Consider the following 13,843-nt stretch of genomic DNA (forward strand, 5'->3'; position numbering starts at 1 on the left):
GTCCAGCTCCTCTGGGTTAGAGAAGCAGGGTTAACCAGAAAGGGTTGCTCAAGGTCATGTCCAGGTTGGTGTTGATTACCTCCATGGGTGGAGACTCCACAACCTCTCTGGGCAACGTGTTCCAATGCTCTGCCACCCTAGCAATAAAAATATCTTTCCTGATGTTCAGATGGGATCTTCCTGTGTTTCAGCCTGTCACCCATTTTAAAAAGAGCAAGGACTGCCCTTATCATAAAACCTAAAACAAAAGCTAGCTGACAGGTATACTACATTAGCTTGGTGCAGTGCATGCTTGCTTAGGACCTATTTAATAACAAGGCTGTTGAAACCCACATCTTCCATTTCCCATATATATCCTCCCAAATAAAGGTTTTCTGCAGTGAGCCGTATTCTACTCCACTTGTTAAACTACTCAAGTAACGGCAATAATCAGTATTACTGTTCAAGGTTCATTTGGCTAGAGAACTGGTGGAAGAGTGAGCATAATTTTGAAGCCCTGTGATGAGGGCACTCATCTAGGAAGGATTCTGATAGTTTTTGTGAGTACTGGTTATGCACTTTTGAATGACTCTTTAATATAACATGCTCTCACTGTCTCCCTTTCATCCAATGAACCTGATTTATTTTACTTCTTTTTTTTTTTCTTTTTTTTCTTTTTTTTTTTTCAATAGTACCATTGTTTTAACAGGAGGAGTTAATATGTCCCTTGTGTCAGAATAGTTATTAAAGAGTCTGTGGGGATGTATAACTGAACCTCCTCTAGCGGAGAGGCATGGAGAGGCTAGTTCTTCTGCATCTTTGCTGAAGCTGTGGAAATAAAACCAGGATTGTTTTAGGAGTGGAAGGGTTGAAACTGGAGCATGGGTCAGTCAATGTGACAGTGCACTTAAGATTTTGAGGCTTGAATTCACTTTGCAGGCATTGCTGTGACCCAAAGTGAAGCGTGTTTGTCTCTCAGGCACAAGCAACATAGAAGACACTTTCCCCTTCTGGATTTCTTTTTTCCGCGTTTCCCTGCAGACAGCACTTGCATTGCAAATCCCATTTTAAGATACTTGGCTTTCTTTGTATGCTGTGTATGGTGCTTAGGCATCTAACTTGAAGGCCCTGGGTGTCACAATAAATAAGTTTCTCTCTCAATGCCTTAATTGGTGAATGCAAGAATATTGCAGGATTTGGAAATGCTTGGTCCTGCCTTTATCGTGTAGCTGTTTCCTCCATCCTGCATGTGGGTTCCCATTGGCTTAAAGCAGTGCTGAAGCATGCTCAGACCAGGTTTCCAATGCAAATGAGAAAGGGACCAGGGCTGTTAAGACATGAAATAGTCTGTGCTTGCCACTCTGTGAAGGTGCAGTCTTATTGAGGAAGGCCCTCAGTTTCCACAGTATATACCTTTCTGTTTTCTTGTAAAGCTTGTTGCTGGATAATGATATGAAGTTGCTTTTTTTCCTCAAACCGCCAGTCTCAAGTTAATGCTGAAACAAATGTGATTTTAAAAAACAAGACTAGTTTAGAGCTATATGAACATAATACTGTAAAAATAATAATGATAAACAATAATTCGGAATACTTAAATTTCACAGCCTAAAATTCCACTTTTGAAAAAAATGTCTAAAATTTCTCAAATAGTTTAGACTTACTCTAGTGAACTACCGTTATATTAAGGGAGGAAAAGGTATTAAATTGTGGAAGATACAAAAGCATGCAAAATGTGTTTTTATTCCAGAGAAGAGGGAGGGGGATAAAAAAGGGAAAATTAGTGGGTACTGTTTTGTGTGCAATTCCCAAGTATATTTTAAAAACAACATTGAATTTTTATAGCAAATTATATTTTCTGCTAACAGGGAGTTGGGGAGGGCTGAATAATAGAATGATTGACAAATCTTTTAGGGCCTGATTTTACAAGATGCTGTGCACCTCCTGATTGCTGCCAATCACTTTCATTTCCTTTCAGTCGATCCGAGAACATATGGCATTATTCAGATGGTGCTGAGCACCTTCAATCACAGTCCTCATAATGCCACAATATCCTCATTCTGTGCAAATGTGAGAATTGCTGTTGACACTTTAAATTGGAGGGTTATTTGGTCTTTGTCTGGACAAACTCCCAGCTGATATAAATGGATGTTCTGCCTGAGGAGGGATTGCAACAGTAAACAATAAATAATCATTTTTTATAAATACTGTTGTATATACACAAACTGTAGGAAGTATCAGTTGGGTTCATAAAATTCTTTACCTCTTCCACTTTTATTTGATGGGGAACAAATTCAATTCCATTCTTGTGGAGAACTGAATTTTAGTTTACTCTCAGTGCAAATTTTGAAAAGTGGAAACTGGATGTTATGTGCACAAAGCAGTTGATTTAAAGAGATGAGGTGTTTAATTTAAAAATAAGAAATTAAATTTCAACATACTGATTTATCCTGCATTACAGTTACCTGTAGAGAACTTCTAGTCATGTCTATCTGTTTTTGATGCCTCTGCAGAATAACTGTCCAGCATCCTCTGCCCAACCAATCAGAATGTAGGAAAATCTACCGATATGACGGAATCTACTGTGAATCTACCTACCAGAAGTATGTTGAAATCTGTGTGAGTCTTGCCTCTAGCTCGTGCATTTAGTGCTCGTGCTCTCCTGCTATTCAGAAATTGCACGTGTGTTGAAAGCGTACACTTCTACTTGTGTGCAAAACCTCTACAGCAAGGACAGAAATATGTTGTTTAATTCTTTGGGATTGTGCTCTAAAAGCTAGAAAGCTGATAAAAAAACCCTAAGACTTTACTAAATCTCTTAGGTATGCTGCTGTACAGTGCAATAAACAGGAATGTATACACTAGAAAATCTAGGCAAAATGTATTGCACAGGTGTGTCACATCTTAGGGATTTGAAAGGTGTGTTATGTATAAATTAGCTGTCACTTTTTTTCAGTCATGTAATGGAATGATGAGTTGTAATTTGCATAATCCTTTAAGAAGTCAAATTATACTGTCATGTAGCAGACTTAACATGCTAGCTAGGATTTCATAGCTTTGCAGCTAATTAGTATGTACCTTACAGGACAGTTAAATTGAAGTTGAGTCCTCTTGCTTTGCAGTCATTTGCCTTTGTCCGCTGCCCTAACAGAGCTCGCTTTTGTGCGTAACTCAAGATCTGTACTGGCATTTTTTCTGACAAAAGTGCTGTTGCTGTGGGCAGGCAAATGCAATGTGCTTGACTTCTGTTACTTTTGCAGTTAGTGAAGTTTGTTTTACTGTACTAAGAATTTAATAATCTCTTTCTACATAAAATTGAAAAGTATATATTTGACAGGCATATTGTAGATGATTTTGTATTAATACATTGTAAATGCATTATGAATTTTCTGTTACCTCGCTGGATTTTGAAACTGCTTTCTGTCACTTAGTATTTGCTTTTCACACTCCAACTACATTCTTGTTTTGTATCGCAGTGTTGTCATTATCATCTTGGTTATAATGGATTTCATGTTCCAAAAACCCCTTAACTTCTAAAAACCAATCGTACCCTGCACTGCAAGAAAATGCTTCTTTGGCAAGGCAGTCATGCTCATTATAATTTTTAGGTCAAATTTTCTCATCTCCTCCTCTTATTCCATAACCTACTGCTTGTTGAATCTTTTAGCAATAGGTACAACCACATTAGTAAGAGCTGTTACTTTGTGTAAACAAGGAATATCATTTTGGTTTATGGAAGTGAAAGGGAAAGAGAAATCTAGATTTATCAGTATAATTACAGCATCAATGTAAATTGGCGATCCAAAATGAAAATCTGACCTCATGTCTCTGATTTAGTGAATGGCTATTTCTGGTGTGATATGATTTATTCATGATTTTTCATTGACTTATAAATATTTCTTGCACTCCTGAAATTTTTTTATAGATTTCCCTTCTGTATTTCCAAATAATGATAGTGTCCAGGGTAACTGCAGCAGTCTAGGTCTAGCATGGTTTTAAATGTCACCATAGAACTTCAGTGGTTTACTCCTCTTGCAACTTCAGTAAGTGTAGAAATGTATTCATTTGTTTAAATGTATGAAGCAGATTTTGTTGTACACTATTTATATCAGTTTTTAGAACAACTTCAAGATTTTGAAACTTTGTGGAAATATGAAAGCTTGGCATAGTTTGTCATGAGCTGAATACAGTGATGGCTTCACTTTGAATTCTGCAACATAATTGACTATCTTTTCTAAAATAGGTGGCACTTATAGTCAGTGTAGATAAACACAGCTAGTTGTGGTGACCGCAGAATGGAATAGTTAATGTTCACTTACAAGTAGGCATAAAATTGCAAAAAGTCATTGACTAAATAGCTTTTCAAGAAAAAGCAAAATCCGTAAATCAGACTGGAAGTGAAACAGTGCTGGTTTTGACATCTGTTTTTTCATCCCTGACATGTGAATTTTGAAGTATTGTAGCCCACTTCAGCTCACCTATAAAAGCATAGATTATTTTGGAAAATTAATGGCTAGGTCTTTCTACAGAAGATAGATTGCTTTTTGATTAGTGATATTTTCTCTTGGTTACTTCTTCCATGCTTTTTAAGTTCTCTGAGGCACTCTTTCTGTTGTCTTCCCAATGTATCTTTTTTAGTACTTTTTCTCATAGTAATTTATTTCCAATGATACAACAAGAAGTTACTGACAAAAAAAAAGAGAAAAAGTCAAAATATTTTCATGACACTTTTAAAGCTTATACTTTAGTGCTACAAGACATATGAATGTGTGGTGCTAGATGCTGATCTGCACGATCAATCTCCCCCTGATTAGAATGGGGAAGCAAGGATGGGTGTGAAAAGGCCACTGGTGGTCAACAGAAAGGGCTGTGTGACCCTCCTGTTTCCTGTAGGGTAATTTCTGGGCCGGGTGAAAACTGGCAAACTGCATATTCTGAGAGTTAAAGGAATTTTAAGGACTGGCCATACAGAGCAGGACAGAACACAGTCATGGATTTGGGAGCTTGACTATTTTTATTTTTAGTTTTTCCTCCTCCAACTCATTTTCAAATTAAAAGAAGTTTTATGCAAGAAACTACTCTGGATTTATGCTTAACCATGTACCTACTGAAGATACTCTGTGTAAAGCTACCTAGCAGCTAAAATTGAAATGTTCTGTTCCTTTCTGTACAAATTTAAAAGGATCATACCATGACCACTTACTCCAAAAATATTTTTCAGAAAACATTTTGGGAAGTAACCTTTTGAGCCAAATCTTAGTGCTATTATTAGAAATGGCAGGTTTTGAGAGTTCTAAAAATATAGAATAAATAAAAATGTAGCAAATAAAATATAATACTATTAAAAAAAAGAAAACCTGCAAAAGCTTCTTGCAACACAAGTTCTTGAGGAGCTGGACTAAAGATTACATTAGTTAATACAGAGAAATAAGCAAAATGGTAAATATTGTAATACAGATCTCTCTAGGCTATTTATGATTCTCTTTCAATTGATTCTCCAATTTAGATATCCCATTTAGAATGGAGTGGAACACACAGTTTCAAATACTCTTGGTGAAAGAATATATTTCTTTATATATATAGATTGCCCCCCAGTTGTCTGCCCCTATTGTTGCCATGGGTCTGTGTTGTTTTAGGTGGCTAAGCATGTAAAAATGCTTTTTTTTAAAAAACAGCTCTAAAGCTTGAAATTATTACAAATTGTTTCTGTGTTCACTAGTGATAGAGACTAACACACCAAGCATTCCTAGAAGATTGTACTGTTGTGTTTTTTGAAGTAGATGAAATGGCTCATTCTATGGTTTAGTGTGAGGTGTCCCTGCCCATGGCAGGGGGGTTGCAACTAGATGATCTTAAGGGCCTTTCCAACACTAACTATTCTATGATTCTATGGCAGTCAATCCAGAAATTTGTCTGTTACTGGCCTGGAGTATGGCTGTCCATCAGCTCCTCAATATTTCCCCTTTTCCAGTCCCCACATCTGTAGCCAGGAATGTCCAGGCTCTTCTTTTATGATGTCAAACAAAAATGACAAAAGAAATATTTCTTGTTCAGTTCTAGCTACTTCTCTGTAACCAAATCGCCAAGGTTTTTTCCTCTTGCCTAGGTTGAAAATCCTTTCTTCTGCTTACTCAGACATCTATGGTTTGCACTCCTGTTCACCTTTGTAAAGTGTCAAATGGTGAACGAAGCCCAGGTTAGATGATCTCCAGAGATAGCTGAAGGGGAGCACAGCTCCCTGCTCATGCCCTATCTTGCTAAATTACAAGGAGTAGTGGCATGTCAAGGGTAAGGGCTTTTTGCCTGTCTGCATGGAGTCTCTGCAATGTACAAGTAGAGGATATCTATGGGGCTTTTTTGTTTTGTTTGTTTTCCTCAGTTTTTACCTCTCAGCCTGGAAGTTATTCCATTCATAAAGTGGACCTCCAGAGTATCACCTGCACTGGGAGCTGAAAGTTTCAGTTTGGTGACTGTTGTGTGTTATCTCCAAAGCAAGGGTGGAAGAATCATCTCTTCCTCATTTTTTCCTGTCCATATTAAAGCAAACTTACTACAAGTCATGTCTCTCTTCAGGAATATGGAGAATAGGGAAGAGCTCTACAGTAAGGTATTTCTTCTGAAATCAATAGCATGGAATAAATATGCAAGAAGAACACCTTGCTCATTTAAATCCCAGAAATACAGCTGTGGTCTTATTAGCTCTCTTTCCTTCTTTTCTCAGCAAGTTAGTGAAGTGAGCATAGAACAGAAGCCTCATTGATTTCAGTGTAAAGTGGAGCAATTTGTCCTGGAAGGTGTAGCTTGGCCATATACCCATTGTCATCCTAAGCCTGTAAATACACAAAACATCCAAACTTGATGGACCAAAATAAGCTCCCCTTAGACAATATGTTGACTCAAGCCCATAAATATTTGTACAACTGAGGAAAGGAGGCACAAGGCTAAACCATTCCTGTCAGTCTCTGAGGTTTAAATTAAGATTTGTTTATGTATCAAATGGATAAACCAAGAACAGAATGGCTTTGTATGCCCAAGAAATCTCATGGCCCCTGTAGATGACACAAAAGAGAATGTAAACCTTTTAATGGGCCAAATAATTCTCCCAGGGTTTCTAGTGAGGGAATTCAACAAGATACAAAACATGGGAAGATGAAAGATTTCTCAGGGCTGTTGAAGCAGCCTGCAGTGCTCATCACCACCTTAATGTGGATAAACCAGTAAAAGACCTGCAGAGGAGAAGCTAACTGTTACAAATGAAGATTTACCACTTTGTGAAAGTGGGTTAAAACCCCTGCTGGCTCCTCTGCAGTTGGGCCTCCTGATTCTGGTCAGTGTATAGTCATTTAAGAGGCAGTTGATAATGGCTGAGAGGTCATAATCTTTTTCTATTTTTTTTTTTTTTCCTGTTTGTTAGTTGTGGTGTTGCACATAAATTGACTTACAAAGATGAAAGACTTTTCAGGCTTTTTGGTTGTATATCGTGACTCACCTTATACCATACCGCTGAAGAAAAGAGACAGTAGTCTGAAAGAGTTATTTTAGCTGCAGGAACATTTTAGCGTAGAACAACGAGGCTGCCATTCAGGCTAATGCTGTAGGGGACACAAGGTTGTTTTTGGTTTTGTTTTTTTTTTTTTCTTCCAACAATGACTTCAGTATCCCATGTTTAGGGTTAACCTTAGAGAGAACATACTGAAGGAGCTCCTATTTAGTTTTATCTACTCTACTAAAACAGGAAGAAGTCCTATCTTCTTGCATTGTGGCTCGCTCTTTGTGGTGGTGTCCCCTCTCAATGTGAATTTAAGTGTATTTGAAGACGATTCTATGCATCTCCTCTTCATAAATCTGACCTCTTAGAAAATACTCATAGAATAGTTAGGGTTGGAAACGACCTTAAGATCATGTAGTTCCAACCCTCGAAATATTGAAAACTAATAACCTAATTCATTCTCTACCTGCAAATGGAAGACAAGCCACTTGCTAACTCCTTTTTAATATGTCACCTGATATTTACATGCTCACTGTGAGGCTGCCTGGTGAAAGCTTATCACTATTACAGCTGCTTATGTCTGCTCTCACCTTGGTGTACCTTTGAGCATACGGTGGGTTCTCTGTGCTGAGCAGTTCTGGATGTCTTTTGCAGGATAAAAAAGTCATTAACCAAGTTCAAAACACATCCAAAAGTGAACCAGTGTCTCCTTATGTGTGAGATATGAGTGGGCTTTCTCTGGGTAAGAAATGAGATTAGCTGTGCCACTTTAAAATGATTAATGATCACAGGGTAGCATTAAGTTGACTATCTAATCCTTAGCTGATTGGAACATTTGAGAGAACAGCACTCAAACATAATTTTTCAATAACAGAAATTTTGTCAGGCTTACGTTTCTATTATGACACATGTTGCACTGGCTTTAAAATTTTACTTTGAGATTAATGGAATGTAGCCTGAATAGGGAATAGGTACGATGCATGCATGTTACCTGAAAATTTTCTTCCACTGAGTAAGGGCCATATTTATATTTACAGTTCAATACAAATGTTAAAGATTCACTTAAGATCTGCACTATCTAATTGTAATACCTATTCTGAGTTAAATCCTGAAATGAGTTAGGTATTGTTCAATTGACCAATTAGACAATTACCTTTTGCTGACTTGCATGCAGTCCCTTAACCACACCCTTTCAGTAGGATACTAGTCACAGTCCGACAATTCCCTGTTTAAGACAGGGTTTTTTTGATATTCTACAAAATGGTTTTGCATTTAATTTTCATTTCAACTCTGAGGGCTTCTTTTTTGTGGTGTTTGTTTTGTGTATGTATGTGGGGTTTGTTTTTGTTTTTTCTTTTGTAGTGTTTCCTCCCCCCAGTCACGTTGTTGGTTTCAGAAATCAAGATCAATTCAAATTATGTGTGACAGAGCTACTCTGTGTATTCAGCAAGGTTTTGCTTTTCCCCTGCTCTTTCAGTAGCTTGCTGCTTTGCACAAGTGTAGAAGCATTAATACTAAGTATATCCAAAATATTACTTGGCGAAGCAAGGAGCAGGATAAACAAGTTCATTTGGCTTACTAACAGTTCATACGAGCATTCAGCTTGGGGGAAAGGGAGGAGGGGGAAAGAGAAATAATTATCCCCCAGATATAAGGATCTAGCTGAATATCTGCCCTAAAGCTCATGTAAGTGACAGGAGTTGCAGTAACAAAGCTATCCTGGAGCATTTTAGGTATGCTTTTGAAAGGTAAGAGTTCCAACTCTGTCATCTTTTGATTTATAAGAACAATATAAGATAGTAACAGTGTCTTGCAACTTCTTTTATAATCACCATATTCCATCTAAAGAACTTCAGATGAAAGAAAATCCTGCCTTTCTTTAGATGAACTGTAGTTACTGTTAAAGTATTATTACCTTATTCTCAGGCTGAAGTTTTCTAACTTTTACGTAGCAGAAACATAACAAATCCAGCATTAAGAAGCTGAAAAGGCCCCCTTTAATATTCATGATGCTTCTCAGTTCTTCTCCACATTTGGATATTTGTAGAGAGTAGATCATTTATCCTTTTCTTTGACACAGGTTTCTCATTTTTAGCATAGAATTCTTCCAGAATTTGAATGTTTCTTGTGGCTGTTTAATGAAGTCTTTCTAGTTTGAATACCAGCATAGTCCATTAGTTGTTCCTCTGGTAATGCTCAAGGATCATAGATACAACAACAACAACGTGGTTCTAGGTTATGTGCTGTTTGAAATGGAAAAATTCTCTCAACATCTGTAGTGATTTATATAATCCTTTTCTGTTGCTACTCTGTGTTTACTTCCTTGTGCATCAAAGGATCTTTTCCCCTGCTCTAGCCAGGGTATTGCACTGTAGGCTAATATTAATTTGGTTATCCACCATCATCCTTCTGCCTCTTCCTAGGTTATTTTATTGTCCTTGTTTGGAATCTGTGCTCTTAGTTATGAGATAGACAGTTTTGTGCTCAGCTGTGTTAAAACGCATCTTATTCAGGTAAACCCAGACTGCCATGCAATCTGTGAAACTAACAACTCCCTGGTATTTACCATTTTATTATCTTTTGTGTCATCTGCAAATTTTACTGGCAAGGATTTTATGTTTTCTTTCATATCACTGATTTATTCTCCTGTACAGGTACTCTGTAGGGAATAAAGGGCTCAAGGAGTTCTTTTCCTGCACAGTACTTGTGGTAGATCTAATCCATGTTTCAGAGCTGCCTGGTCATAATGGCTGGGAGCAGATTAGGACTGCTGGCACTGATGAGTTGCAACCAAACAGGGGCAGTGAGTCATGAGCACACTCTGTTTACTTGCAGTAGTATGAGAAGGCTGCAGCCTTTCTTTAAAGTAATGTGACACTTGTTTTGCGTAGTGATGGTGTCGAAAAGACAATTCTCCCTTTCTCCCTTGAAAATTTGAGTGTCTCCAGTGATGGCTACTAGTGGATTCCTTTTTTTTTTTTTTCTTTTTTTTTTAAATTAAGAAAAAGGCTGTTTCTGGAAACAAACCTGGATGATTATTGAAACAAAGCTAGACTATTTACAAATGGTTAGAAAATTTAGTGTATGTGTTTATCCAAAAAAGGGCAAAGAGGTGGGTTTTGGAAACACTAAAATCTTTTGTATTAGTTTTCTTCCTAAAGGAACTATTTTTAAGTTCTTTTCCAAATGATGCTTTTATTTAGAACTAAATCAGCCTTTCAAATGGTTAGAAGGATTTAATAATGAATTCATCAAGCACAATTTGTTATTAAAAATCAAGTTCAGAGTTTACCAGAAATGAAGCTTTCAGATAACATTTTTTTTTGTTCCTCACTTTTCTTCAACCCTCTCCAAAATAATTTTTATTTGAGCAAACCACAAAATTATGCTCTAAATATTTTATTTTCTTTCCCTTAAGCTGGCTACTCCAGCAGACCTGTGTAGCTCTGTACATTGCTTAAGCTTAAGGTTTAAGCTAAATTGTTTAGCAATCTACTAATTCTCCCACCTAACCATACGATTTTATGATACAAGTGTGACAGAACTCATGTTTCACATCCAGATGCAGCATTATCTCTGGAATTCTGACTTACCTGTGACAAAACTATTGACTTTCTGCTAAAATTCCTTGAGGACAGTGTACCTGTAGTCAATTTAAAGTATTTATAGTGATTTGCTTTCCCTTGAAGACCAATACTGCTCCAGTTAAAACATGTAGAGTTTTAGCACATTCTGCATCACCTCAAGCTGGTAATGCAAGCATTTTTTTTCTGTATACATCTTGTAAATTTTTTTACAACATTTTTGTCAGGTGTTTACACTTTTATTTGTGTATATGGACGTAGAACTTCATATGTATATGCACATACATACACAGGCAGTTTTGAAAAGAAAGAAAATACAGTAACTTTAGGGAAAAAAGACAATGGAAACATAAAACATGCTTCTACCTGAGTGCAATAGGAAGGTGACAACTATTAATTTATGTAACTTTCAGTTATAAAGCAATCCTGTATTGTTATTTAAAACAACAAAACCACACTGCCATATGAACTAAAAACATATATAATTAAGATTTGCCTTTGATTTCTGCTAATATAGTGTAAATGTCTCATAAATACCAAACAAAAAAATCTGGTCAACAAGAAGGAAGACACAGGCTGTCACACTCTAAGTTTTCTGCTCGTTGAGCAACAGAAGACACGTTAAAGTAAGTCTATTTGCCTGTTAGAGTTGCACTGAACTTCGTCTTACGATTTCATAAGTGACATTGGGTCTGTGCCATCTTTGATGTTGCAGACTGCAGTACAGAGTAGTTTAAGATGCTTTATCATGTATGATTTAATCAGGCTGCGCTATTTAGACTATGTGTTGTGTACTGGGAATAATTTCTGTGTAAAGTCTTTCCAGCTGCATCTGTATAAAAGGTGAAATTCCCTTACCTCCATATGAAAGTCAGCTAAATGGACTGTGGGGAACGAAGCAGCAGTTGAACGAATTAATTTTATGTAGCTGTCCGTAGCTGGCTGTGACACTACAGCGTGCTTCTTCAGCAGCTGACTTGCAGACAGGGCCTGTACACATCTTTGTGGAGTTCTTGGACTGCTGAGTTTCTATGTATTGATCAATTGTCCCCTTGCCTAGAAGTGTCCTGTGGAGTTTTCCACCCTCTTGCTAAATTCCAGTGGTTCATTTCCATGCCTAAGGCAGTGGCTTCTTAAGCCTTATGGTTGCAGGGGACTTTGCTACTTACTGTTAGTATCTTTGCTAACTCTAAGATTGGAGGTCATCCCAGTGTTAGGAGAGGGAACAGTAACACTGCCTCCTTCTTTTGCATATCCTTTCATGTAAGCTACTCTGTGTTCAGTTTCAGGTGGCTGGGGCAAGGGGAATGCCACAACAGTCCCCTTGCCCCAATAGAAAGTGCCATTTCTGAGAGTACTCTTTACTGGCAGTTCTCAGTGATGCACATAGATACAGCCCAGGCAGTGCAGAAAATTTTCAAGCTGTGAAACAGCTTGTGTAACTGCACTACAAGGTGCAATTAGTTTGGCAGCCTGTTAGTCCTGGGGCTGTCTGGAAGCACCCTGAGGTTGCATATGTCTTCCCTGTGCTAGGCTGTACACTAGGCAGTCCATTGCCTGTATAATAAGTGACCGATACTGATCAATGTGTTCATCATAACTGTGCTTTGGCATAGAGTATTATGTTGCTTTGTCTAGTGGTATTTACTTTGCCTCAAGAACGCTGCCATGCTCTGCATTTTGAGCTGGATGTTACATGGAAAAGGACATTCATATTTTGCTAACTTGGCAAGTTGAATTCAGTTGATTTTGTTACTCAGTAGAGACAGAAAAAGATTGAAAAAAATGAGTGAAATAGCTAAGCTAAGATTAAGAGCAGGCTATAAGCCAAGTCTATAGTATATTTTGGTGTCGATTGATCTATTGGAGGCATTTAAGAGGTGTAGTATCCCACTTGGACAAAGATGCATCAGCAGAAACCTCTGTAGCAGATTCTGTTTTACCTGCAAAACTTACTGTTACTGTTTGTTTTGCTAGTAAGTGATGATTCTCCTGTATGAGTCAAAGCAGACCATTGCTGATATTGCTGATTACATCCTTAATGCTTTGCCACAGTGTTGGACCAAGATTGCTCTATTGACAAAATGCTCCTAATGCAGACCTCATGTGATTTTAGTAATTCACTTTTTTTAATTTCAAAGCTCAACAAAATAGGATTCCTATTGTAGAAATTGAAGGGATGTTAGTTGTTCCATGACTCTGTAATGAATAATCATTGGGATAAAGAGACTGAAGAGCTGTACTGCATTTAAAAATCAATCCTGTTTTTCATAATATAATTAAGGTGGGTGGGTTTTGGGGGGGGATTTTTTTTTTTTTTGTCATTTGAGACATTCTTGTTGTAGCTTGAATTAAGGGTGAGAAACCTAATCTTCTGAGTTGCTTCACATATTTCACTTTTGGTCTTCACAGAATCCTGCTGATAGTGTGGTTTGCCTGGTTAATTGTGGCAGTGCTAATGTCTACATGCTTGAGCTCCTTGCCTTGAAATCAAATGATGTAAATGAAAACTTTCCAAAGTATCCTGAGCTTTTTCACCTCACCAAAAATTTTTCAGCCAAAATTGATGTGAAAGGCCTGGTGATTATAAACTAGTCAAGCAAAGTGTTTTGCTGTGTGCTCTGAGCATCACCTAGATCTTATGCCTAAGACAGCATTTTATGGTTATCATAACTTCCTGCTTCCAGGGTCATAGCATGCTTTTACAATCGCTGCATCGCTGCTTGATTACTGGTGATAGTTATGTTACATGCTGGACACAGAGTGTCAGAGAGAGGCCATTCTGATTCATATC

General features: G+C 37.5%; 1 protein-coding gene across 6 annotated transcripts in view; it reads left to right on the forward strand.

The window, feature by feature from the left end:
- NPAS3 (neuronal PAS domain protein 3) overlaps positions 1–13,843 on the forward strand; it is a 607,962-nt gene that overhangs the window by 82,298 nt on the left and 511,821 nt on the right. For 2 of the 6 annotated variants that reach the window (XM_062623101.1, XM_062623110.1), the window contains one exon: positions 2,490–2,579. The exons of the other annotated variants lie outside the window; for them this stretch is intronic. In XM_062623101.1, the coding sequence (XP_062479085.1) occupies positions 2,490–2,579 (90 nt within the window). The remainder of the gene's footprint in view (positions 1–2,489; positions 2,580–13,843) is intronic. 6 annotated transcript variants of the gene reach the window in all.

The sequence above is a fragment of the Pezoporus occidentalis genome, unplaced genomic scaffold, assembly GCF_034315485.1.
Source record: "Pezoporus occidentalis ecotype Australia unplaced genomic scaffold, CSIRO_AGI_Poc_V1 ctg108, whole genome shotgun sequence".
Classification (NCBI taxonomy): Eukaryota; Metazoa; Chordata; class Aves; order Psittaciformes; family Psittacidae; genus Pezoporus; species Pezoporus occidentalis.